Consider the following 27001-nt stretch of genomic DNA (forward strand, 5'->3'; position numbering starts at 1 on the left):
TTGTGTTGAGGCTACACAGAAAAATCTCCCTATTTAAAGGAAATACATAACCAAATGCAGGGGTGATTTTTAGAAGCCACAGGCCCATCAAGTTGGTGATTTATTCTCAAATGATTTAGGTTCTATACTTATAATTTTTCTGTCTGAGAATATTTCAAAATAAAAATGTTTTTAAAAGTGCAACTTCTTTTCATTTTATGTTATATGCCTTAAACAGTGACTGTGGTATAAGACAGTAATGCTGAAGATGAACCTGCGACATTTAGAGTTTCATAAAACTAGGAGTTCCCTTTGTGGCTCAGCGGTTAACTAATCCGACTAGGATCCACGAAGATGTGGGTTCGACTGCTGGCCTTGCTCAGTAGGTTGGGGAATCCGTGTTGCCATGAGCTGTGGTGTGGGTCGCAGACGTGGCTTGGATCCCGCGTTGCTGTGACTGTGGTGTAGGCCGGCAGCTATAGCTCCAATTCCACCCTTAGCCTGCTGGGAACCTCCATGTGCTGTGGGTGTGACCCTAAAATAGCAAAAAAAAAAAAAAAGAGAGAAAGAAAGAAAGAAAAAGAGTTTCATAAAATTATGTCTTGAAATAAAGGCAAAATTAATGGCCTTTTTTTTTTTTTTTTTTTTTTGCCTTTTCTAGGACCGCTCCTGCCCATATGGAGGTTCCCAGGCTTCGGTCGAACCGAGTCTGCAACCTACACCACGGCTCATGACAACGCCAGATCCCTAACCCACTGAGCAAGGCCAGGGATTGAACCCACAAGCTCATGGTTCCCAGTCAGATTCGTTAACCACTGAGCCACGCAATGGGAACTCCTAATGTTACTTTCAATAATGTGATTTTTAAGTATATACTTTAACTAAAACATTCATTATGAGTTTTAAAAAGATCAGTGATTAAATGTACTTTTCTAGGTTGAATTAAAATAGAATATTTAAGGTTTTGAAGTTTGGCTGGGGAAAAAATTACAAAACCTGTGTGATCCAAAATGAACATGATATTCAGCAGCAAGAAGTCTTCCACTTTCTCAGAACCGCTTCTCACATGCAAAGAAATGCATGCCTCGCCATAAGAAAGTGTCAAACGGAAACAGGCAAACCTGAAGAATTCACCAAGTGTAATAAATTAGAAGTGAAATCACGGTACAAGAATGTATGGCTTACAAAATGATTCACAAGTGGAAGATTCCTCTACTAACTTCTCGGAGTCCCATCAGCTCTTTCCTGACCTCTGAAAGATGCGCTTTAACCAAAATGTGGCTGACACTGAACGTTTCAGGGCTCTATCATCTGAAAAGGAAGAAGTGTCTGTAGGACGCTGCCTGCTGCTCCTTCCTCAGAGCAGCCCTTGGGATAAGTGACCAGCATCGGGCCCGAGGGGCACAGAATCCAGCATCATGTATCACGGCCGCCCGGCCGCCCGCTGCCCAACTCTCATCTCTCCCCAGTAATGAAGAGGTGGACGCTCTTCTCGGACCGCAGCATCTGCGCAGCCCGCTCCACGCCAACCACAGCAGCCAGCCTCTGGGCGTCGTACTTGGAGTAGAGGACAGTGCAGGTCCAGGCGGCTTCCTCCCCGCTGGTGGTGGCTCTGAGCATGTTACAGACCTCACTGTAGAAGTGGGGATACGTTGGCAGTTCATAGAAAATCAGGTTCCTGATGCCTTTGATTGTGTATCTGTCAGAAGGAGAAAGAGAGGCTCTGTCTACATGAAAAAATTCACAGAAAAGTCACTCTCGAGTTTTACGGGGACCCAGTCACTTTTGCTGCCTCATGCTCGAGGAGGAAGCTAACGTACAAATGACAGACAGACCAAAAGGTAACTCTGATTCCAGCCGCAAAGACTCACTTTTGGGACAACATGTTTGAATTCCTCGTGTCTGGCTTAAGAGGATGATAAAATGAATCTGCGTTTCTTGCGTCTACTCTGAGCAGACTGAAGTAGAGGGGGAAGAACAGCAGACTGAGACTGAAAATCTGTGGCAGAACACTTTAAAAGCAGGCTCTTCCGATTTCACATTTTCCTTATAATAATCAGACATAACAATGTTCTCATAATGGAGATGAGGTCAGACCCAGTGCAGAAAATAAACCGCATAAACTGTAAATGTACTCTGAGCAGTCTTTTCTTGTCATTTTGGAGACATGTTAACTTCGTGGCAGATGTCCCAAGTTCATTCACTTACAAAATCCTGCCTGAGGATCCATTAGGCATCATGGCAAAGCAATTAGTTTCAACAGCTTTCCTGCTTCTTCCCCTGCTGCACTGGGGGGCACAGTGGGGGTGGGGTGAGGGTTACAGACCCTAGGGACTTGCCTCATGGTTCAGACTGAGGTCAACCATTCCCTCTGGGACTCCAGCCGAAACAGATTTTATACATTGACAAGGCTCAGATTTTTTTTGTTTGTTTTGGTTTGGTTTTTTTTGGTTTGTTTTTTGTCTTTTTGCCATTTCTGGGCCGCTCCCGCGGCATATGGAGGTTCCCAGGCTAGGGGTCGAATGGGAGCTGTAGCCACCGGCCTACGCCAGAGCCACAGCAACTTGGGATCCGAGCCGCATCTGCGACCTACACCACAGCTCACCGCAAAGCCAGATCGTTAACCCACTGAGCAAGGGCAGGGATCGAACCCGCAACCTCATGGTTCCTAGTTGGATTTGTGAACCACTGCACCACGACGGGAACTCCCAGGTTTTCCCTGTTGGACTTTCTCATGTACTGCTTGATGTTAGATTCCCTTGGGAATTCTATTTTATTCACGAGGATTATCCCATGGCTCATCCTGATCGCTCTGGAGACCCTCCTCTTCCAAAATGTAACTGCAATCCACTACTTGCTCCAGCTTTCCACATCCCCTTTCCGTGAAGGAGGAATTCAAACAGCTAACGAAGTTGTATAGACTCAGTTCTGCCTCAGCAGTTATCAAAACAAAACAAAAACCAACACTGAGTTCCACTTCTGCTTAGTAAATAGAAAACTCAAGAGAATCCTGCTCCCACACCAGCAAGACAAAGCTAATCGACAATATGGCATTCCTCTTCTTGAGCTTAGACAGCTGGTGTCACAAGGCGACCGGCTGAACCGATCCAAAGGTGCGCAGCTGTTTCACAATTGGCTCTCAGTGGGGAAGGGAAGGTGCTGACTCCAAGCCTCTGCCGATTTCTGTGGTGAAAATACTTCGCCATTGCCAATTCCGTGCTACCAAGGCCACACTGCTGAAACTGGAGTTGGAAGAGATGTGCAACCAGCTCTAGGGAGCCAGGATGAGCGTCAGCCCATTGCCGACCGAATCTTCCTTTGGAAGGAAGGTGGCACCACCAAGACCCCTCACCAAACAAGCAGAGGTGGCTGCATGGGGGAAGTGGTGCAGGAAGCCCAAGACAGCCCCAGCTCCAAAGCCCAGAAGGGACAGAACCTGCCCACGACCGCACTGAAGTGGGAGAACCTTGCACCACCTCCAGCCCTGCAGGGAGGAATGGGCAAGGGCAGCCCTCCCCCAGCACAGAGTCGGGCTGGATGGAAGCTGAGAGAGGACCCTGAGACAAGACCCTCCGGCACAGGGCTCCACCCTGAGCCACTGTCTGCTAGAGGAGCTGGCAGTCTGTGGTGCACAGAGGGTAACTATGGTAACAACCAAATCCAGGCTAGATTCAGAAATCTAGTGGCCTGACAAGAGAGGTGTGCCCAGGCAACTATTTATTCGGGCGCTACATTCAACTGACAATTACAAAAAAAAACACAGAAAAGCAAGAAAAAGACATCAAAACCCTGAGGTATCATTTTGACTATCCAGTCACTGGCGGCAACAAGGGTTTTACAGAAATGGGCCAATGCAGTATACATTACTGTGCGTATTAGGCGGGGGGAGAGGAGATGCAAGGGAGCAGACAGTGGCAACACAGAGTAAATTTTAAATTGTGTACAGCTTCTGAACCAACAAGTTTTCCTTTCCAAATTTATCCTAAGGAAATACCCAGGCAACTACGCCAGCGGTTATGCCTATGGATCTCTTGGCATTACTGCATATACCAGCAGAAAACAACAACTAACATCTATGCCCGTCAAAAGGAAACTGGGTCAATGATACAACCATACACTGTAACATGACGTAACCATTAAAAAAGGGATACATATATATATACCTCACAGATCACTTATTAACTCTACAGAAAGGGTATCTTTACAATGTAGAGATTTAGCAGACCCACCTGACCACGTGATTACATTTAGCATCATCAAATATGGGACAAAATGACACCCTGTGCCCCTCAAGGCGATGCCGTGGGAAGTACACCACGTCCTCTATGTAGAATTCTTATAAAAAAAAAAAAAAAACTTTAACTTGGAAAGGAAGAAGGAAAACTATCAGTATTTGCAGATGACATGATACTATACCTAGAGAATCCTAAAGACTCTATCAGAAAACTGTTAAAGAGCTCATTAGTGAATTTGGCAAAGTCGCAGGATACAAAATCAATACACAGAAATCAACAGCATGTCTATATACTAACAATGAAAGATCAGAAAGAGAAATTAGGGAAACAATTCCATTTACCATTGCATCCAACAGAATCAAATACCTAGGAGTAAATCTACCTAAAGACACAAAAGACCTGTGCTCTGAAAACTATAAGACACTGATGAAAGAAATCAAAGATGACACAAATAGATGGAAAGACATACCATGTTTTTGGATTGGAAGAGTTAATATTATCAAAATGACTATATTACCCAAGGCAATCTACAGAGTCAATGCAATCCCTATCGAATTACCAAGGACATTTTCCACAGAACTCAAACAAAATATTATAAAGTTTGTTTGGAAGCACAAAAGACCCAGAATAGCCAAAGATGTCCCGAAAAAGAAAAATGGAGCTAGACGCATCAGGCTCCAGGACTTCAGACCATACTACAAAGCAACAGTCATCAAAACCATATGGTACTGGCACAAAGACAGAAATATAGATCAGTGGAACAGGATAGAAAGCCCAGAATTCAACCCACACACCTACAGTCAACTAATCTATGACAAAGGAGGCAAGAATATACAATGGAGAAAAGACAGCTTCTTCAGTAAGTCATGGTGGGAAAACTGGACAGCCACATGTAAAAGAATGAAATTAGAACACTCCCTAACACCATACACAAAAATAAACTCAAAATAGATTAAAGACCTAGATATAAGACCAGACACTATAAAACTTTTAGAGGAAAACACAGGCCAAACACACTCTGACATAAACGACAACAATTTCTCAGATCCACCTCTTAGAGGAATGACAGTAACAACAAAAATAAACAAATGGGACTTAATTAAACTTAAAAGTTTCTGCATGGCAAAGGAAACCCTAAACAAAACGAAAACATAACCCACAGAAGGGAGAAAATCTTTGCAAATGAATCGAATGACAAGGGATTAATCTCCAAAATTTATAAACACTTTCTGTAGCTCAATACCAAAAAAACAAACAACCCATCAAAAATGGGCAGAAGATCTAGACAGACAGTTCTCCAAAGAAGACATACAGATGGCCGAAAAACACATGAAAAGATGCTCAACATCACTCATTACTAGAGAAATGCAAATCAAAACCACGATGAGGTACCACCTTACACCAGCCAGAATAGCCATCATCAAAAAGTCTACAAACAGGAGTTCCCGCAGTGGTTAACGAATCCGACTAGGAACCATGAGGTTGCGGTGTTCGGTCCCTGCACTTGCTCAGTGGGTTAACGATCCGGCGTTGCGTGAGCTGTGGTGTAGGTTGCAGACGCGGCTCGGATCCTGCGTTGCTGTGGCTCTGGCATAGGCTGGTGGCTACAGCTCCGATTGGACCCCTAGCCTGGGAACCTCCATATGCCTCGGGAGTGGCCCAAGAAATAGCAAAAAGACCAAAAAAAAAAAAAAAAAAAAAAAAAAAGTCTACAAACAATAACTGCTGGGGAGGGTGTGGAGAAAAAGGAACCCTATTACACTGTTGGTGGGATTGTAAATTGATGCAACCACTGTGGAAAGCAGTATGGAGATTCCTCAGAGAACTACCATTTGATCCAGCAATCCCACTTCTGGGCATCTATCCAGAGAAAACCACGACTCACAAAGACACATGCACTCCGATGTTCATCCCAGCACTATTTGCAATAGCCAAGACATGGAAACAACCTAAATGTCCATCAACAGAGGAGTGGATCAAGATGTACATAAACACAATGGAATATTACTCAGCCATTAAAAGGAACAAAATACCGGTATTTTTAGCAACATGGATGGACCTAGAAACTATCATGCTAAGTGAGGTCAGTCAGTCAATGAGACACCAACATCAAATGCTTTCACTGACATGTGGAATCTGAAAAAAGGACACAATGAACTTTTTTGCAGAGCAGATACTGACTCACAGACTTTGAAAAACTTACGGTTTCCAAAGGAGACAGTTTGGGGGGTGGGGGAATGCACTGGGGGTGTGGGATGGAAATCCTATAAAATTGGATTGTGATGATCATTGTAGAACTAGAAATGTAATAAATTCATTGAGTAATAAAAAAATTTTTTTGAAAAGTTTAAATCTGTGGTCCCCACACTTTGTTTCTGAATGAATCACCTATTTTTTTGGGGGGGAGGAAGTGGGTAGGGGCACACATGCAGCATATGAGTTCCAGGGCTAGGGGTTGAGCTGGAGCTGGAGCTAGAGCTGTGGCCTATACCAGAGCAACCTGGGACCTGAGCCTCACCTGCTTGGGCCTACACTGCAGCTTGCAGCAACTCCGGATTCTTACCCTACTGTGCAAAACCAGGGATCAAACCTGAATCCTCATGGATACTGGTCAGGTTCTTAATCTGCAGAACCACAACGGGAAATACAATTTGTTTTTAAAAATACCTATAATTGGTCTCCATTCCCAGACACCATGATTTAATTGAGGCTGGGGTATGACCCGGACATTTGGATTTTTAAAAACCCCCAAGGGGATTCTAATGACAGAGCCAAGTTTGGGAACACTGGTCTAAATAACAAGAAAACAGTCAGACAAATCTAGACTATGGGACATTCTATAGAAAACCAGATGGGACTCTTCAAAAAATGTCAGTATCATGAAAAGGAACAAAAGGAAGAGCCTAGATCGGGGTTTCTTAAGCTTGGCACTGCTAACATTTTAGGCCAGGCAATTCTTTTTTGTAGGAGCCATCCCGTGCACTGGAGGACGGTCGGCAGCATCCCGGCCTTGACCCACTTGAACCACTAAACTACGAGAATAACCTTCCAGCTCTGACAACCAAAAATGTCTTCTAGATATTTCAAAATGCCCCTTGGGGAGCAAAAGTACCTCTGCTCGGGAACTGTTATTATTAAAATAGACTAAAGAAACATACTAATCACATGCACTGTATAATTCTTGACTAACTCCTGGATTAGTGGGAGAAAACAGCTATAATGATTATTTGGGGGAAATGTGCATAATGACAAAATATTGTTGTCAGATTATGGGTGGGTCCATTATTTTTACCTAGATTTTCCAAGTTCTCTGTAATGGTGTAGTGCTCTTATAATCAGAGTATTTATAAAGCAAAACAACAAAACCAACTCCAATACAAACTGTATTTCAAAACCAAGAAAATCTCTCTTAGTACCAATCTGTCCACAGCGGAGACGAGGCATCTCCTGCAAAGGGAGTGGGACCAGCGCCTCTATGGAGGGGCCGTTAGTACCGACTCCCCAGCACCCTCAGCGCCCTTCCCCCGCCGTCCTCCTCTCTTGCTTGTGCTTTGCGTCTTCAGGGACCCCTACAGAGGTGGCCTAACACCCTGACAGGACTCTTCACTGAGGCCACTCCAGATGTCTTCTTTAAAGGTCTGCTGCTGCTGTAACAGGGGTGCTCACGGGAGCAGGGACCCTCAGACACATCCCTCGGCTTTTCCCAACTCCAGACACCCCAGCCCTGGAGTTTCCGCTTACCCCTGGCTGCGAATCCGCCTTGCTGTGCTAACCCAGTGGCAGTGCTCAGGGGAGGGCCATCCCGACCAAAGGCTCAGCCCAGCCGAAGATTGTACTGGTTTCACCTCCCCCAAAGAAAACAAATCTTCAAGGTGAAAATTCTGCTAGTTCACAAATGAACTGTAATATTTCTAACACTGACTACTTGAACAGAGAATATAAATACAGAATTTTAGAGTTGAACACTGAAGTTTAAAATACACCAAAACTGACAGAACATTGTAAACCAGCTATAATGGAAAAAAACAAAAATCGTTAAAAAAAATAAAATACATGTACTTTTCCCAAGGTCAAGTGAAAATGAAACCACAGAGGCATCACAGATCAAAACACCCATCAATGCCATGGGGACGGGAAGCCTGAGAGAACTGGCAGTGGCAGATTGTTTCCATTCACCTTGAACACCCCTAACCTGGTCCGGCGTGTAAATGGCACGTGTTAGGTTTGTTCTTACAGTGCCTCTGGGGGCAAAACAGTGACTAAATGAACAGTGTAAGACGGAGACCACGGTGCTACTTAAGGGAAAGGCTCTCCGACCTCACGCCCGCTCCTTAGGAAGCTGCTGCGCACGAGCAGTCCTCATTCCGGCTTAGTCCACACTTGCCACAGACGATGCCCCTGGGACACTTTCCAACCACCCACTTCATTTAAAGGGCTTGCTTTGGTGTGTCAAGCTTTTGGAAAACTAAGGGCTCTTAAGAGCCGCTGAACGCAACTCCCCCAAATCCCACTCTCCACTGTGAATGCAAACAGCTCACTGGGACAAAGCAAACAGTGACACCGGCAAGCAGGCATTCATTCATGCTCTTGGGCCAAAGAGCTCGTCTAGGTAGCCAAGGACGAAGCTCAGCAAACACAAATGCGGTCACCCCTCAACTCTCCAAGCGCAGATCCCCTAGGAGCAGAATACCCGAAGGGGCCACGTCGTGCGAGCCTGCTGGGCCCTGGAGGGAGGGGATCCCTCCCTCCCCACCCTGGGAAGGAGATGCCATCGTAACATCCGCATGCGATGCAAGAAATGCAATTGTCAAAGCGCATCATCTCATATGCTCCAAAGCTTAAAAAATTTCTGGCTTAGATGTTAGGGATTCTCTGAGAAAACATGCCTCTCATTAGTACATGATTGAGGATTAGTAAAACAGTGAAGTCAGAACTTAAATTCACTGGGCATTATTGTGCATCAGAAAAGGTTACAGGATGCAATTTCCATCTCTCTCTGCATAAGGGCTTAAAAGGGGCTTTTCCATTTGACAGCAGAGAGAATTAGCAAAACAATAAAACAACCAAGCTCTGGGGGCAAAAAGAGCTGCAACTAACCCAGACAGTAACAGAAGGCTCAATATCACCAAAAGTCTAATTAGAATTTAGAAAAAAAAAAAAAAAAAAAAAAAGGAAAGAAAAGGCCAATCCAACTTACTTTGTCAAAGTCACACGATAGGAAAGCTGAAGCCCTTACACACCCGACTCTAAGCCTCCAGCCCTTTGGCTTCTTGCATGGGAGGCCCCTTAGTCCCAGTTCTCCCTGGTGAGGCAGTTAAGCCGTGCGCAGGGCCTCAGGACAGACGAGAACTTTCTGAACACTGCTTCGCCACAGACCGCACAGTCCCCGGCGTTTTCTCTGGGCTTCCACGACAGGCTCCCCCTCTCCTACGCAACCCTTTCTGATCCAGAGAGATGGGAAGGGGGGGGGCCCGCTCTTGAGGGCTCCTTTCCCCGGCATGTCCACAGTCAACCCCCGCTCCTGAATTTCTCTTCTGGCCAAAGGGCGCGTCTCCCTCCACCTCACAAAGGCCCTCAGCTCTGGTGCCGGCATGCCCAAAGCCGCCGGGAGCTGCTCACCTCTGCAACGTCCTTCTTGAGGCCACACCCACAGCTGCGGGAAGAACCCCGAGTAGGGACCCACCCCAAAGGCACACGATTACGCTACAGCCACTCATTCGTTCCGCCACCTTCGCCAGCCTAAACGCCCATTTGGGAAGACCACCAACCAACGGATCAAGAAAAGCCTGTCCAGCCCCCAAACCTTGGGCTTCTCTGCAGGAGGCGCAGGGAGGGAGGGAGGGCCTTGGCCACGGCCCGGCCCAGGGGGCGCTCAGCAGGCCCTCCAGCCGGGACGCGGGGACGCGGCCCCCCATTACCTCTTGTAGAAGTGGAAGCGCTCTGTGAGCAGCAGGAACTGCTTCTCTCCTTGACGAAAGAAGTGTCTGGCCCTGGAGACGGCGGGCCGCTGGGTGTACTCGCAGATGTGAGTGAAGCTCAGCTCCTCCTTCTTGAAGTAATTTCGGAGGCGCACAAAGTCGAAGTAGGAGGGGACGTAGAGAAGCGTGTGAGACATGACCGCATCCCGGTACTGAGGCAGGACCTTGTTCACGAAAAAGGCAAACCTGGTCGGGGAGGACAGAGGGCAGGTCAGCGGACTCACGGAGCCGGCAGCTCACCGCTGGCTGCGCGACCCCGGGCAAGTCACAACCTCCTGCCCCATCTGCCCTCCCAGAGAAGACAGTGTGGCCTGGCCCGCGGCACGGAGATGACGAGGGCATAACCTGCACGAAGCACATCAAAAGCGCCGCGAGCACTATGGTCACAGAGGAGACACGCGCCGCCCACAGAGCCCAGGGAATCTTTCGCACGGCTGAGATCCCATCCTCCGCCCGTTCGTTCACTCGGGGTCGGTCAGTCAACAAATAATTACTGAGCACCCACCACAGGCTAAGCAGCATTCTGCTGCCCTGGCTTCGCTGACTGGACACAGTGAGCAGACAGGGGAAAGAAACCGAGAATCAGAAGAACAGTTCCTGCCTCGAAGTGCTTACAATTAAGCTGCGGACATGGGAGGACTGAGCATTAAGCAGTATAATGTAATTTATTTTATTTATTTTAAAACACCATTTTATTTTATTTTTATTTTATTGTCTTTTTTCCTTTTCTAGGGCCTCTCCTGCGGCATACGGAGGTTCCCAGGCTAGGGGTCGAATCGGAGATGTAGCCACCGGCCTACGCCAGAGCCACAGCAACGTGGGATCTGAGCCGCATCTGCGACCTACACCACAGCTCACAGCAACACTGGATCCTTAACCCACTAAGCAAGGCCAGGGATCGAACCCGCAATCTCATGGTTCCTAGTCGGATTCGTTAACCACTGCACCACGATGGGAACTCCGCATAATGTAATTTAAAATCCCCGTCTAGGGAAGAACCCCGGACTGACCCATCCCACCACGAACCAGCAGGAAGAACCGGGACAGGGCACCACTTCTCTGGGCTTCGGTGTCCTCCTCCGTCAATGGCATGACTGGTTCCATTATTGCCATTTTGGATAAATGGAATCAACAAAGCCAACATGGAATCCAATTTTAGAGATGTCAACTCCCTCTCTGTGGCCCCCAGGGGTCCGATGGGACCAGGGAGGGACGGGTACCTGGCATCAATCACGGAAGCGAGGTCTTGGGCCTCCATCCTCTGGAAGACGTGGGGGAGCTGCACCAGGACGTGGCTGATAGAGCCTGTCACCGGGACGTTCCTCACGGCCACCTGCCAGGAGGCAAGGAGAACATGAGGGGGTGAGCCACCCCTGTTGCTGCCCCAGGGCTATCCTCTCCTTCTGCCTCACCACCCACGAGACTTGATGCTTCACGAAGATTCGGAGGAATAAGGAGCGCCCACCTGGCCCTGGGCATTGACGCAGTACTTGTTGAACACGGAGTTGATCTGGGCATCCTGCAGGGCCCCAAACAGCAGCGTCTGGCGATAGTACTTGGACCAGTTATTGAGGCTCCACATCCGCACTCGAGAAAAGTCCACCCCGTGTGAGTCCAAGGGCAGGAGGTTCATGTGGTTCATCAAATGCTTCGAGCAGAAATAACACTACTGTTAACATTTGTGAAGCACTGCTAAGTATCTGCTGAGTCTATCGTCTTACTTAATCCCACGAAGTAGGTACCATCGCCTCCCAAATTACAACAAGAAAACTGACACTCAGATGAGCATGTGACTTGCCTATAACCAGGCGAACACTCCGCAAGAGAAAAGTTCAAACCGGCTGCTACCTCATGGACTTTCCAAAAGGATCAAGATGTATAGAAATATTTCTTTTCCAGGAACTTCTGAAATGTCACCCTGGTCACTCTACAGGCTCCCCAGTTCCAGACGTGGACAAGAGGGGAAAGGACACAGAAAACAGACCTGCTGTCCTTCCACGACCCGGCTCCTAAAACATCAGGGGATTTTCCCAGAGCTACCACCATGCCTTTTCCTCAAAAAAAAACCGACTCAAGCAGCGACACACCTCTTCTATTTTAATTGTATTTTTACCTTGTACTGAAGGCTAACAAGTACTATAAATTTATTCCCTGCTTTGTTTTTGGCCACGCCAACAGCATGCAGAAGTTCCTGGGCCAGGGATCAAACTCACGACACAGCAGCAACCCAAGCCAGCTGTGACAACACCAGAACCCCAACCCGCTTAGGCCATGAGGGAACTCCCATTTATCCCCTAGTTTATAAAGAAATTATCTGCTTCATTTGTTCCACGCTTCCTCCAAGCCCTGAAGTTGTAGGAAAGGTAGGTTCTCATATGCCTTAAAAAGCAAACCTATAGTTCTGCAACAGGGATTGTTCCAAAGCACCGTTTTTCAATCCTAGACCCAAAAACACTGCAGAGTAGGTGGAGAAGGGAAAGATATTACAGCTCAGATTACAGTGGGGGACAAAGACATCTTACACTTCTCTGCAAACATCACATATTAAGAGATCGATGCCTTGCTTTCCGCTCTCCACTGAAGGGAATGAGCGTTAACTGTAGGAGGAATTATTTCAAAGACATTCCTGGTGAGGAAGAGTTTCAGCCAACCAACCAACCAACCAACCAGCCGTCACTAAAGCAGTCTATTTGCAGAAGCAACCTTTAAGATGAAGAAATCTTTTCTGGAGGTCTGAAAACACTGACGAGAATTTCTATCTTTTTGGATACTTAAATTGACTAATCTGTGGGTAGAAAAGGGGACAAAAGCTTCCCTTTTCAAATTGGAAAATGTGGAATATTTCCCTGATTTCAAACTAACTGAGTTTTAATACGGCCCTCACCCTTAGGACTCAAAACGCCTGAGCTTTTTGTCTCTAAATGTAAACAAGCGGCTTTACCAGGACATGCTCCCAGTTCTGCATCAGGTAAATGTCAGCTTGGTCAATGATGAGAAGCTCAATAGAAGACAGAAAGTCAAAATCTCTCTTCTTCTCTCCTTCTCCACCAAGGATGGTCCTCAGGCCCAGAGGGGAGGCGATGAGGATGTCGGAAGAGTAGAAGGGGGCGTAAAGGCGGATGCTCCTCTGCAGTATGGCCACTCCTGTGCACACGCGTCGTTAGTCACCATCAAGCCATTAGCTTCCACCTCTCCAGGTTCCCCCCCCTCACCCGTCCATCTTCCCCCTTCGCATACAACTGTGCCCACACTTTTTTTTTTGTCTCTTTAGGGCCACACCCGAGGCATATGGAGGTTCCCACGCTAGGGATCAAATTGGAAATTGGAGCTGTTGCTGCCGGCCACAGTCACAGCCGTGTCGGCGACCTACACCACAGCTCACAGCAATGCCGGATCCTTAACCCACTGAGCGAGGCCAGGGATCGAACCCGTAACCTCATGGTTCCTAGTCGGATTCGTTTCCACTGCACCACGATGGGAACTCCCTCGAACTGCTTTAATTATTAAAAAACTCATCACCACCCTCCCCTGCACCTGGGGTCCCTCCTAGCTCCCACACTCTTCCTCTGCTTCACCAGTACACCTTCCAGAAAATTACCTCTGCTTTAAAATCTCCCACTCACTCCTCAGTGCACTGCAATCTGCCTCCGATTCTCAGGATGCCACTGATACGACTCTTGCCAAGGTCACTGTTAGCTCTCAGTTACCAACTGAGTGGCACGTTAAGCCGATGACAGGGGATATCCCTCCAGCACGAGGCTCAGGGCAGAGGGGGGTGGGGTGGGGGAATTTCTTTCGGGACGTCATGGGACCGAAACAAGCAGAGAGTCAATTCGAGAGACAACCAAGAACTAGGGGAAGGTTAAACAATACAGTTCGTCTCCCACCCAGGACCATTCCTTCCAGACAGGGAGAGTCAGCTGTTTGCCCAACACAGCAACAGAGAGTTAAGCAACATAAGAAAGCAGGGGATCACGCTCCAAAGAGAAGGAACAAGATAAAACTCCAGAAAAGAAAAACGAGACAGAGATAAGTACTTTATCCGCTAAAGATTTCAAAGACACGGTCATAAAGATGCTCGCCAAACTCAGGAGAGGAATGAACACAGTGAGGAACTCAAGAAAGAGACAGGAGCTCCCTGGTGGTTCAGCAGGTGGAGGGGCTGGTGTTGTCATTACTGTGGCGTGGGTTCTATCCCTGGCCTGGCAAGTTCCACGTGCCACAGGTATGGCCAAAAAAAGAGAGAGAGAGAATATAAGAAAGTAATAAGTAGAACTTACAGACCTGAAGTATATAACTGAGCCGAAAAAACACTACAGGGAATAACAGCTGACTAGATGATATACAAGAATGGATCAGTGACTGGGAGAAGAAATCACCCTAACAGAACGACAAAGAGAAAAATACATTTTAAAAAAAATGGGGACAGGGAGTTCCTTGGTTAAGGACTTGGCATTGTCACTGCTGTGGCTCAGGTTCAATCCCTGGCCTGGGAACTTCCACATGCCTCAGGTGTGGCCATAAACGAAGAAAGAAGACAGTTTAAGGGACCTGACAGCCTGGTGACTGCCAGAAGGGAGGTGGGGCTGGAGGGTGCACAAAGTAGATGGAGAAGATGAGGAAGGACAAAACTTCCCGAGATAAAGTAAACAGGGAGTTCCACCATGGCTCAGTGGCTAGCGAATCCAACTAGGAACCATAAGCTTGTGGGTTCATCCTAGCCTTGATCAGTGGGTTAAGGATCTGGCGTTGCTGTGGCTGTGGTGTAGGCCAGCAGCTGTAGCTCTGATTCAACCCCTAGCCTGGGAACTTCTATATGCCTCAAGTGCAGTCCCCCCCACCACACCCCAAAAAGGGAATTCCTGCTATGGCGCAGTGGCTTAAGAATCTGACTGTAGTGGCTCAGATCACTGCCAGGGGCAAGGGTTCCATCCCTAGCCCAGTGCAATGGATTAAGGATCTGGTGTCGCCACAACTGTGGCATTGGTCACAACTGTGGCTGGGATTTGATCCCTGGCCAGAGAACTTCCATATGCTTTGGGTGCAGCCATAAAAACAGAAACAAAACAAAGACTGAGCCATCAGCTGCTTGCTGCTACCCACAGGTGTTCAAAACTAAACGCCAGCCCTCATCTCCTTGTGCTGTACACCCCAGCCATGCTAAAGCCCCCGAGTCTTCAGTCACGCCCGTTTATTCACACTGAGGCCTCTACACATGCAGTTTCCTGTCCGAACTCTCCCCTGCTCTGGTCACCCCATTTTGTAACTGGCTAAATCCCATCCAGGTTTCAATTTAGTGATGATGGTACCCCTATCAGCAGGCTTTCCCTAACCATTCTGTGCCCATTTTGAGCAAGGATATTTGCTTTAAACACCCACTGCGTGGAGTTCCCACTGGGTTCAGTGGGTTAAGAACCCGACTAGTATCCACGAGGATGCGGGTTCCATTCTTGGCCTAGCTCAGTGGGTTAAGCAGCCAGCATTGCAGTGAGCTGTGGTGTAGGTCAAAGACACGGCTCGGATCCCAAGTTGCTGTGGCTATGGCATACGCCGGCAGCTGCAGCTCTGATTCAACCCCTAGTCTGGGAATTTCCATATGCTGCCAGTTTGGCCCTAAAAAGCAAAAAAAGAACACCCACTGCATCCTCGGATCATAGCACATCTCATCCCATACTGTCTGATTTGCCTTTAGGCTGGACTCCTTAACAGTAGGAATCGTATCTTCGAATTTTACATCCCCAGCTTAACAGTGCCTGGTAAACAGCAGATGCTTAATAAATGTTTGGTGAATGAGCATATGTAACTAATACCCATTTTCCAAGAACTTTATCAACGTACAACCCACCAAGCACATGGGAGCTGAATGAAGCGAAAGTGCGAAAAGCTGAGCAGGGTCAGTAGGTGTCAGGTGGAGTGGCACTTCACATGGCAGGTGGGAGTAAAATCTGCCACTCAGCACAGACGCTCCAGTTGACTCATCTTCCTCAGACTGGCCCGTCCAGCCCTATCACCTCCAACTCCCCAAGAACCCTGCAGCACTGACTAGAAGCCACCAGCTCTGGGTGTGCCGAGACACCTGCTACCAATGTGCACGTGCCTTTCACACGTGCCTTCAGAGACGCTCCAGCCCGTCAGCCAGGCGAAACTCTCCCCTGGCAACAAGACGTCTCGAAGGCACCCTGGTTCCGGCAGGGACCCTCTGAAAGAACGCCCAATTCCCGGCCTCCAGCTGTGGGAACCTCAACCTCAGTGCTTCGGGGTCTCAGTTCTGACAAGGAGGAGTTACCGATTCTGAAGTGGTCGTCGATGTTGCCAACAAACACAGCTTCATAATCCTCAGGCCTCTTCAGGTTGGGTGGTCTCTCCTCCGGATCTGAGCCATACTCTCCATTAAACCTCTTTTTGTTGCTTACAATTATTTGCTTCTTGCTGTCGCCCTCAAGGAGGCTGATGAAGAGCTGCACCACCCGCAGGGCAGCTTCCCGGAAGGGCACCACTATCAGCACCTGCAGAGGGAGAGATGGGCGGCCGTGGAGGGCGGGCAAGGAAGCAGCTCCAGGTGAGCTGGCCAAGGAGCCCTCTGCTCCACAGCCCCTGGCCGGGGCCACGTCCACATCGCCCTTCTACACAGCATGTGGCTCAGCACCGAAGACTGAGCTCCTTTCATGCCGCCCACAGCACCGTGCCCTACGGGCCTCAGTCTCATGGCTCCTCTGGAGGCAGTTCTCATGCAGAGGTGGAAATACCTTTTAAGATAAGCCAATGCCTCTACCAGGGCGTCCCCTACCAAGAACTCAAGGACATAAACGCACAAAGCTCTTTGAGGACCAAAACTATTACTCATTTCCGTCTTCCAGAGAACTCAGTACAGTATTTTGATCCATAAGACCCAAGGAATATGCTGAATAAAGAAATGAATTACATGCGATAAGCAGAGAACAAATAAAGCCAGAAAGGACAAGGACTGATGCCTCATTACTTTTCTAGGACATTTTTCAGAAATGATGCTAAAGCACTTCTGAAATAAGGTCATTTCATAGGACATGGAGGACTCAGTTTCCTAAACATCTCCAAAAATGCTTCATGTTGTAAAACTGTTGAGGAAAGATACAAACAAAAGGCCTCCCCCCCCCGCCGAAGCTACTTTGTAAATGATTAATGTCTACCTGTTCGTGAAGAACTGAATCAATGGCAATAACCCGAGTCAGATCAGGCAATTCACCACAGTCTAAACGTGCTTCGCAGGCAACGTGCCTCTTCCTCTGTTTGGCAATTCTAAATGGAAACGGCTAAGCTCGTTATCCTCACGTTCGAGGTTCTCAGGTAGTTTCCAGAAAGGCATCCAGCAGAGGCCGAGGGGTGCCTTGACTGAGTCTGGCTCAGTGAAGTGCAATGGACTGATTCTGAAGCAGGCCAGTTACTGTCCCAGCTGAGACACCGAGTACGTGTCCAGGCTTCAGTTTCCCCAACTACCAAACAAAAGGGTTGACCTAGAAACCTCTAAGAGGCACATCAGAGGTCAAACCTTCAGATGCTATGACGCCCCACGAGAACAATCTAAGACGAGGCTTCTTCAATATAGAAAGACACGGGCTAAGGGCCACAGGCTGGGGGTGGGGACGGAAGGCTCAGGATCCAGCCCGTGACATCACGAAAAGGACATTTTCAATCTAAGCCCCCGTCCACTGGAGCTTTGGCTTATAAGCCCATAGAAATGTAATCATCACTTCAAGCATCACTTTAATCATACAACTGAAAAACAGGGATTTTTATTTTCCAAGGTGTATGTATTCATGTGGCTTGGTGAAGGGAATCCTTGGTTTAGGCCTGTCTCTGCTACTCTCTCCCTGGTTCTCCTGAGCAAGGCCCTCTACCCATCTGGGTCTCTGTCCACAGGTGTAACGTGCAGGGATTGAGTAAAAGGCTCCTCCACCCTGGGGGGAGGCAGCGTTACAGTGGAGTGCTGCTCATGCAGGGTCAGGATTTATCTTTAAGGAGAGCTATCACTGGGGGTATCTCCTCTGCAAGTTTCCAGTTAGATCCACTGTTACAAACAGTCCACTGAACTGCAGGCGGCCCTGCTCTGGTATTACCTGGCCCACGTAACATGCTCCTGGGGATTCATTCATTATTCCAACCACTAAAACCCCTGAGTGCCTGCTGAGGGCCAGGACCTACCTGGTATCACCTTAGAGCCTCCCTGAGGGCAAAGTTCTCTTGCTGCCACTCACCTTGGGCCTTGTCAGCCCCTGGTCCCTGAAGTCATCATCGTCACCCACCCCAAGTTTCTGGCTTCGGCGTCTGCTGTTGTTGCCAAGCACCTGGGCATTGGCTTTGAGGACGTGATTTATCGCATGCAGGCAGTACACGTGGCGGATCTCTTCCCCGTTCTTCAGGGCGGTCCTTTCGGGGTAGAACAGGTCCCGGTAAGAATTCATAATTAAGAAGAGCTCTTTCTGGAGGGGTGTGAAAGGGCTGCCTGATTTTTGGGAACCTGAGAGGAACTGGCTGTTGGTCTTGGTCCAGGTGGATTCCAGAGGCTTCTGGAGATGAAGCGACTTTAAGTCAATGTCCTTTGGAGGTTTAAAGGTTTCCAACTTCTGAAACTTGGATGAAAAGACAAGCTGGCCCAGGATGGGCCACTGGGGGAGAGATAATCAAGAGCCAGGTTAGAAACGAATTACAGAGAGTTCCAGTTGTGGCTCAGTGCTAATGAGCCCGACTAGTATCCATGAGGACGTGAGTTCAATCCCTGGTCTTGCTCAGTGGGTTAAGGATCCAGTGTGGCTGGGCTGTGGTGTCGGCTGGCAGCTGCAGCTCCGATTTCACCCCTAGCCTGCCAACTTCCATATGGCTTGGGTGCGGCCCTAAAAGAAAAGAAAAGAAAAGAATCGTAGTACCTCACAGTCACGAACTACTGTATGGTTTTTACCAAAGGCCTTTCACCATCCTCCCATTTAGTGCTCACAACAACCTTACCAGGTAAACTCTGTAATGCTTTTCTTGCCGTTTAGGAAATGCTGAGATGCAGACGAATTAGGAGAGAATTAAGCTAGAGCCCAAGGTTTCTTGTTTCTTGTTTTGGCTGCATCCATGGCATGTGGAAGTTCCCAGGCCAGGGACTGCACCCTTGCCTCAGTTGTGACCTGGGCTACAGCTGCAGCAATGCCAGATCCCTCACCCACTGTGCCACACAGGGACTTGCTAGAGCCAAGGTTTCTGCCTTTAAAACCGTGTGTGCTTTTCACTATCAGTGGGTCACCAAATGAGCTGTGGACCACGCTGTAGGGAGTCAAATTTATTCCAGACAAAGAAAGGGGGCTCAGTGGTCAAATAACTTTGGTCAACACCACAAAACCTGGTCCTGCTCAGGGAGAGTCACGTGCACATTAGACCCTAAGGGTCCTGCTGAGTCCTGTAATGAGAACTCTGTTCTACTCCACTTAACCCAGAGTCTTCCAAAACTTTACTTGGGCATGCAACGAGGGGTTTTTGGTGGGTGGGGTGTCTGTTTTTGAGACATCCTATGAGGCTCCTAAAGAGTAATGTTTTGTAAAATACCAGTTTGGGAATTGTTGTACTGTAACAAAACTGCCTAATTCAGCAATAAAGAAAGGATGACTTCAGCATTAAGAAAGAATTAACTCTTGGATATATGCCAACAACTGAGATGAATCTCCAGGGAGTCATGCTGAGTGAAAAAAGTCAAATCTGTATGATCTTATTTGTATAACACTTTTTTTACAGCCTACCTTTAATATAATACTTTTTTTATAGCCTCACCTGTGGCATATGAAAGTTCCCAGGCCAACAATCAATTCTGAGCCACAGCTGTGGCAACACTGGATCCTTAAAGCCACTGCGCTGGGCCAGGGATTGAACCCACGCCTCTGCAGCAACCTAAGCTGCTACAGTCAGATTCTGAATCTACTGCACCACAGTGGGAGCTCCTATACGTTATTTTTGAAACAAAGTTACGGAAATGGAGAAGAGAGCAGTGGTATCAGGGGCTGGAATGAGGAGATAGAGGTGGTGTGGCTATAAAGCAGCGCCAGGGAGCAGCGGGGATCTCCACGGTGCTGGGAACGCTCTGTGTGGTGACTGTGCCGGACAGGGGCACCTGCAGATATGATACAACGGGACAAATAGAAATAACACAGCAAACTGAGGAACTCTGAATAAGACAGGTAGGTTCTATCAATGGAAATTCCCGAGCTACAATATTGTACCATATTTTGCAAGATGTTACCACTGGAGGCAACTGGACAAGGGCACATGGGCTATTTTTGTATTATTTCCTACAATTCCATCTGTAATAATTATCTCAGTAAGAATTTCAGTGAAACAAGGATGGCAACTCTTCATAACATCAGTGATGCGGAGTTCCCGTCGTGGCGCGGTGGTTATCAAATCCGACTAGGAACCATGAGGTTGCAGGTTGGATCCCTGGCCTTGCTCAGTGGGTTAAGGATCCAGTGTTGCCGTGAGCTGTGGTGTAGGAAGGCAGCTACAGCTCCGACTCGACCCCTAGCCTGGGAACGTCCATATGCCGTGGCTGTGGCCCCAGAAAAGACCAAAAAAAAAAAAAAATCAGTGATGCAAAACAAGCACCAGCAAAAACTGCTCCACACCCGAGTAACTTAGCTGTGAACCCATCTCAGACATTTCAAACAAATCAACAGCAGTAGCTCCCGTTTCACTCAACACTTTCTGCGAACACCAGTAAACGGAATTACTTTGATGTAGGTGTTACCGTCCCCTCGAACAGATGAGAATAGCGCAGATCGAAAAGGCAGACGGCTTGCCTTAGGTCACGAGACAGCCCCTTGCCAACACGGGTCTCACCCTGGCGCCCCCGTCTCCAAAGCACTAGGATCTTATCGGCCCCGCCTCCGGCTTCTCAGTGCCTTTTCTAACCACACCTGCGCCCTCCCAGGCTCTTCCAGCCTCCCTCCATCCTGCTCCCCATCAGGCCACCTGCCACTGGCAGATATCAAACATTCCAGCAGACCACTAAAATCCAAGACCGCTGCTCTTCTCCATTTGTGACTGGGATGACCAAACAACACTTACTTTTAGCTCATGAGTAGTTTTGGGATTTGTGGCAACAGCCTGGATTTCTTTTTCTTTCAGTTCTTTGTGCACATGCTGTACAAATGGATCTAATTGAGAAACAGAGACTATTATAACCCTTAGAGCAAATGGCACAGATTTTCAGTCTCTCCCCGTGGATGACATGCTATTCTTCATGATGACAAATGATCCTTCTTCCCATCCATTTTACCCACGATTTATCCCAGTCCAGCACTTCCACGTTTCTGACAGGTTCATCTCCCTATGTAATTCTTTAATCAATGACTTCCCAGATCAAAACCTCTGGAGAACCTTCTCAGGGTGCAATTCAGGGCACTACGGCATACAGCTCTAACCTACCTCCCAATGCAATTTGTGAACTCCTGCCACTGGGGGTTTCATTTAAAAATTCTGTCCTCTCCTTCACCTCATTTCTGTATGTCCAAACAGTATCAGTTGAATGCTACTCTTTGACTCACAATACACAATTATTTTCCAGGAGCCTGTGTCAAACACAGTGGTGGCTCCACTAAGAGGCCATCCCTGGTCCCCTCCACACAGTCATCACTCTCCTCTCAACCTCCCACTCGCCCCCCCCATCTACCCCGACACGTCTATGCGCGTGTCCTACCTCATCTAACCAGACCGAGGACCCCGAGGGCCGCTCTCGAGTCTACTTTAACTTGCACTGAGAGACACACAGACGTGCTCCGACGGAGGTGAACACACGGTCAGAACAGCAGCACACGCACTCAGGGTTACCCTCCGGGGGGGTCTGCGCTGGTCGCCCAATCCTCTCTCCCAGCCCCACCCATTAAGCAGCAGAGCAAAGTTAAACAACCCATTCAAGGGTCCAAGCAGTAAAATTTCACTGCGCCTTCGAGCAACACCTAAGATAAGGGTGCACAGAGGAGACAAGAACTATGGGTGCTAAAATATCGGTCCAGGCGAACCAACCGGAGAAACTTTAGGAGAGTCAAGCTTCTTAATCATTCCTCCAGAGTTTTTTAAGTTTTCATGGTTCAGAATGGGATTTATGCTCAAATTCCACCTCTCCTTCTCCAGAATAGCCAACAGAACTCCACGTGGATTAAAATTTCAGCTCCAGTGGCAGAGCTGGTTGAAGAATGGCACTGAGCCCACAAAAGGCAGTCAGGACACAGGATGAGACCAACGGGACTTGCCCACCCAGCCCAGGCTGAGAAATGGCACCCGAGAGAGAGCAGAGCCCTGCCTGAGCCTACCACGTGCAGGCCTTGTCCAAGTGACAGCCATGGGGCCAGGGGCATGGCCAAGAAGCCGAGAGAGACGGGGGAGACAGGGTGGAGCTTTGTGGCTTCTGAGGTGCTCCCCAGTAATAAGAATCGATCAGAGCAGCCAGGCCTGGGTCCCACATATACGGGAAATGACCGCTCCGCTCAGCAAGAACAAGCGAAGGGCGGACAGAAAAGGGCGCAGTCCTCTCCTCCGCTTCCCTTCCTTCCCGGCTTGGGCAGGAAAACCAGAAGTCCTCCCCTGGCCCCAAGTGTCAACACATGAGACCTGGGGAACTGGCCTTCCCCGCTGTCACTCAGAAACTCTGTTCTCAACAGTCGGCCACTCCCAACCCCGCCCTAGCCACTGGAAAACACAAAACACCTGGAGAAATACTTCTCTCCAGCTCTAGATCTAGCTGATCATCTGGCTGTTTTTGCTGCTGCTCACTCCAGTAACAAGAGATTTAAGGTGTACTAGCCCACAGCCACCCACACGGAGCCCCTGGTGAATTCAAACGACGCACACTGTGCTCTGACCTTGTGATGCGTTCAGAGAAGTGTGGCCTCCACTTTCCTCTTCAAGAAAATTGGTTTCTAAGCTGAAGAGTGACTCGTGTTTCACGTCTGTAAACTCCTCGGGGGATTCCTGTGATGTGCCAGGTAGCCCGTGCCCATCTTTTCCTGCAGGGTCAGCAGGTAAGGGCCCCCCTGCAATTTCGAGAGACATTTGATAAAATAACTTACTACTGAATTACTACGTAATTACATTGCTGTTGACAAGTAAAATGCAATTCCTTAGCACAGTGCCATCTTTACTTTTAAGCAAATTCAGGTGGAAGGCTTACATTTCAAAATGAAGCCTGATTGTTGATTTAATATATGTAAGGATGTTCGAAACAGCATTAATTATTATCACGTATCATTTACAGTGGAATATTACATGATTAAGCTAATGTGAATCCAGTTACATGAGAAAAGGTCCACGTATATTATTAAAGAGAAAAAAGTAGGCGTTCCCACTATGGCAGTGGGTTAAGGATCTGGCATTGCTGCAGCTGAGATTGCAACTGTGGCTCAGATTCGATCCAAGGAACTTCCAAATACCCCGGGTGTGATCCAAAAAAAAAAAAAAAAGAAAGAAAAGAAAAGAGGGTGGGGAACAAAAACAAAAAGACAGAGAACGTAAGTTACAGGACTGTATGAGACCATTAGACACATACACACGAATGCATGTACACACGCACAGTCAATCACAGAGTCATAAAAAGTACTTCAGAAGGTTATATCAAATGTTAAAGTGTTCATCTCAGGGTGACAGATACAGGAACACTACACTATCCTCTTAAATTTTTACAAAATATACTATTATAACTAAAAAACAAATTTTCATCTTTAAAAATCTAAAATACGAAAGAAAAATGGAAAACCAACCAAGTTAAACCAAAAACCCCTGAAGTCTAAAGCTATGATTTTTTTTCATCCCAGTGCAACTGATGAATTAAAATACTAAGAACGGTGTGTAACACCTTAAAGTATAGAAAAAAAATACTTTCTATATTTCAGAAAGGCAAAGCAGCATTTAGATAATAGAATATAAAAAGTTACCAGGGTATAATCAGACAATAGAATGCTACTCCAATAATAAAAAGAAATAAACTCCTAATACAGGAATCACATTGGATGAGAAGCCAAGAAGCCAGATACAAAAGAGTGCTTCCTGTATACTTCCATTCATATGAATTAGACAGAACAGGCAAAACTCATCGACAGTGAAAAAAGCAGGTCAGTGCTTGCCTGACGCCAGGCCTGGGAAACCGGCTGTAAAAGCACCAGAAGAGATTTCTGTAGGTGTTGGAAAGGTTCTTCATTTTGTCCTGGTGCTGGTAATATATACACATTTGTCAAAACTCATCAAATTACATACTTGAGATGGTCACACTTTACTGTATGCAAATCACACCTCAATAAAGTTGATCTAAAGGTGAAAAGTCACTTAAAAGTCTGGGTGTGACATGGTCCTTTAAGCTTTTCAGTCCCAGTGCTTCCCTGGGGTCTTCCCTCAGGTATCCCATCAGCATGGTGGGACCACTTCATGTCCCTTCAACACCTTAGACCTAGCCATTCCATTCGAATCTGCTGCTTAAAAAGTTTTGTATATTGTATCGCTCTTACCGTAAACTTGGTTTCCCTATGGGAGGAACAATAATCTCTTTAAAAAATTTGAGACCATCACAAAAACAGAATTATGTTCTCTTTCCTCTCAATCAGGGGAACTTGAACTAGGATTGATGAAGTCCTGGAAATCATAAGCAAAAATGTCATTTCTGCATTTTTCTGGCCAGAGAGCCCTAGGTTTTCATCAGAGTCTCAAAGGTATCACCGAGCCCAGCAGGGTTAAGAATCTCTGCTTTGGGTCCGTGTGTTTTCACCCGGCTCACGCAGGACAGGGTGCCGCGCCCACGGGGCCAGCTGTCTGTGGTCCTGGCAAAGAGGAGCCCAGCAAAGACACTCACTCTCGCGCGTGTCTGCAGACTCTGCTGCCAGGTCTTCCTCCGCACTCACGTCGCCATCACCTTCTTCAAGATCCATTTCTGCCTCATCTACAACACTGCCTTCTTCCTCCTCTTCTTCCTCTTCTTCCTCTTCCTCCTCCTCCTCCTCCTCCTTGGAAACACTCTTTAACGTAGCGAGAAGTCTGTGATAACCAGAAACTTGTTCTGGTTCACTCTCCGCTTCACTTTCAGAACTCGAAGAATCTGAACTCTCTGACTAAAAGGAAAATGGGGATTTTAAAAACAAAATTCATATTGTTCTCGTTGCTACTCCATGACGACCATCAGGCCCACAGTGCAAGAGGCTGAGACTTTTCTAAATAAAAATTAGCTTCTCTGCAAATATGCAATCTTATCTATTCAACCAAGCCTAGCACCAAATTTATTTGATAGCTAATCTAGCTATGATTCTAGAAGCTCTTCATCTTCTTTGAATTGCTAATCTTGCACAAGGAGAAAGTCTAAAAACAGAGCTTAGGTTGTCTGTATTAACCTATGTGTCAGATATTTGGCACATTTAAAGGAGCAAGAGGAAAAATTGCAACAAAAAATGCAGTAGTTTTTTTCTGCATTTGTGGTAATAAGACCTTTGATGACTTCGCACGCTATTGTATGTTAAGCAAACAAGGCATTCCCCTCTTAAGACTCACCAAGAGCCCTCTGCTTAACAGGTCCTAACAAGCTAATCTCTCACGACAACGTCAAACTTTGGGTACTGTATTAGTTATCACAATGGCATTTTAACCAACATCTGCATTCAAAGCTAAGCAACATTACCAAAATAAAAGCTTACATCTAAAATCGAAAAGAACGCAAGTGCAGGCAAACTGTACTATTATATAGAACCTTAAAAGTAACAACCCAGAATCAGTTATCATAAAGAAGGCATAAAGCATTACCAGGTGACAAATCTGTGGTTTTGCTTCCTTTCTGGAAACCCTGAGAAGAAATAGGCAATGTTAAACTCTTAACTACTAGTATTCGGCAATTAATAAAAATGTCTAAAGATAGGACTTTAAGTGAACATGGCAGACATTATAAACACATCATAACTACAGTCACGTAAAAACTCCGTAGGTACTGGGACGAGGATTGTACGAATGTGCCAAATAGAAAATAATCGATAAAAAAAAAAAAGTTTAACAAGGTCACATGACAAATAGCAGTCACACAATACCTGGCTCTCATCCAAAAAATGGGAAAACTGTCAAATAAAAGTCTTCGGGGTTCACCACTTCCAGCAAGTCCCTCTAATTGTTGATAAAGCGGCCTAAAGTGGTGGGATGAGCACTAAAGTAGGATCATAACTGAGAGTCTGGACACTTACAGAGGAACCCACAACTACCGAGACATCAGTTCCGTCACTGTCATTGAATTGATCGGTGATGTCGAAGGTCCCACGTGTGGGACCAATCCTTGGAAAGCACGCACACACACAAATTCAGAAAACCAGCCCCATAAGGAGGCGTGCGGTCTAGCATAGAGTTATCAGCTCAAAGTTAGACCCGTGAAGAACCGCATCTCAGGCGGAAGCCGCCAGTCTTCCCAGCCGACCAAGGCCGGCGCGGGGCGCGCAGGAAGCGGCGGGAGCTGCCCCGTCCCCGTCCCCGTCCCCGTCCCGGGGACCCGCGGACCGAGCGCCGAAAAGCACGCGGGCTCCCAGCGGGAGAAGACGCCGGCTGCCCTGGCCCCAGCCGCGCCCCTCCCACCTGTCGTAGAAGGGATGCTCCTCGCCGAAATCGCGGAGATGCTTCTTCTGCTTCTTAGTCAGAGTGTTGATCAGCTGGCTCTGGCTCCGGCTCCCGCGTTTGCCCATGGCGATCACAACTTCGCCCCCTTCCAAGGGGCCCGCTTTTCACCTGGAAGTAATCTCGCCAACCGACCCACGCGGGCTCGCCGGCAGCGCTTTACGGCAGAAGCAGCGTGCC

General features: G+C 47.5%; 1 protein-coding gene across 1 annotated transcript; it reads right to left on the reverse strand.

Annotated features, from left to right (window-relative positions):
• On the reverse strand, nt 917-26998 carry DIEXF (digestive organ expansion factor homolog (zebrafish)). Its single transcript, XM_003130420.6, has 12 exons — nt 26783-26998; nt 25973-26012; nt 25035-25290; nt 23059-23229; nt 21266-21354; nt 18424-18834; nt 16479-16698; nt 13134-13336; nt 11658-11840; nt 11413-11525; nt 10133-10378; nt 917-1678 (listed from the first exon to the last, which is right to left on the reverse strand). Exons 1-12 carry the CDS (start codon nt 26887-26889, stop codon nt 1435-1437), a joined length of 2283 nt encoding a protein of 760 aa, XP_003130468.6. The 5' UTR covers nt 26890-26998; the 3' UTR covers nt 917-1434.

This window comes from Sus scrofa, chromosome 9, assembly GCF_000003025.6.
Source record: "Sus scrofa isolate TJ Tabasco breed Duroc chromosome 9, Sscrofa11.1, whole genome shotgun sequence".
Taxonomy (NCBI): Eukaryota; Metazoa; Chordata; class Mammalia; order Artiodactyla; family Suidae; genus Sus; species Sus scrofa.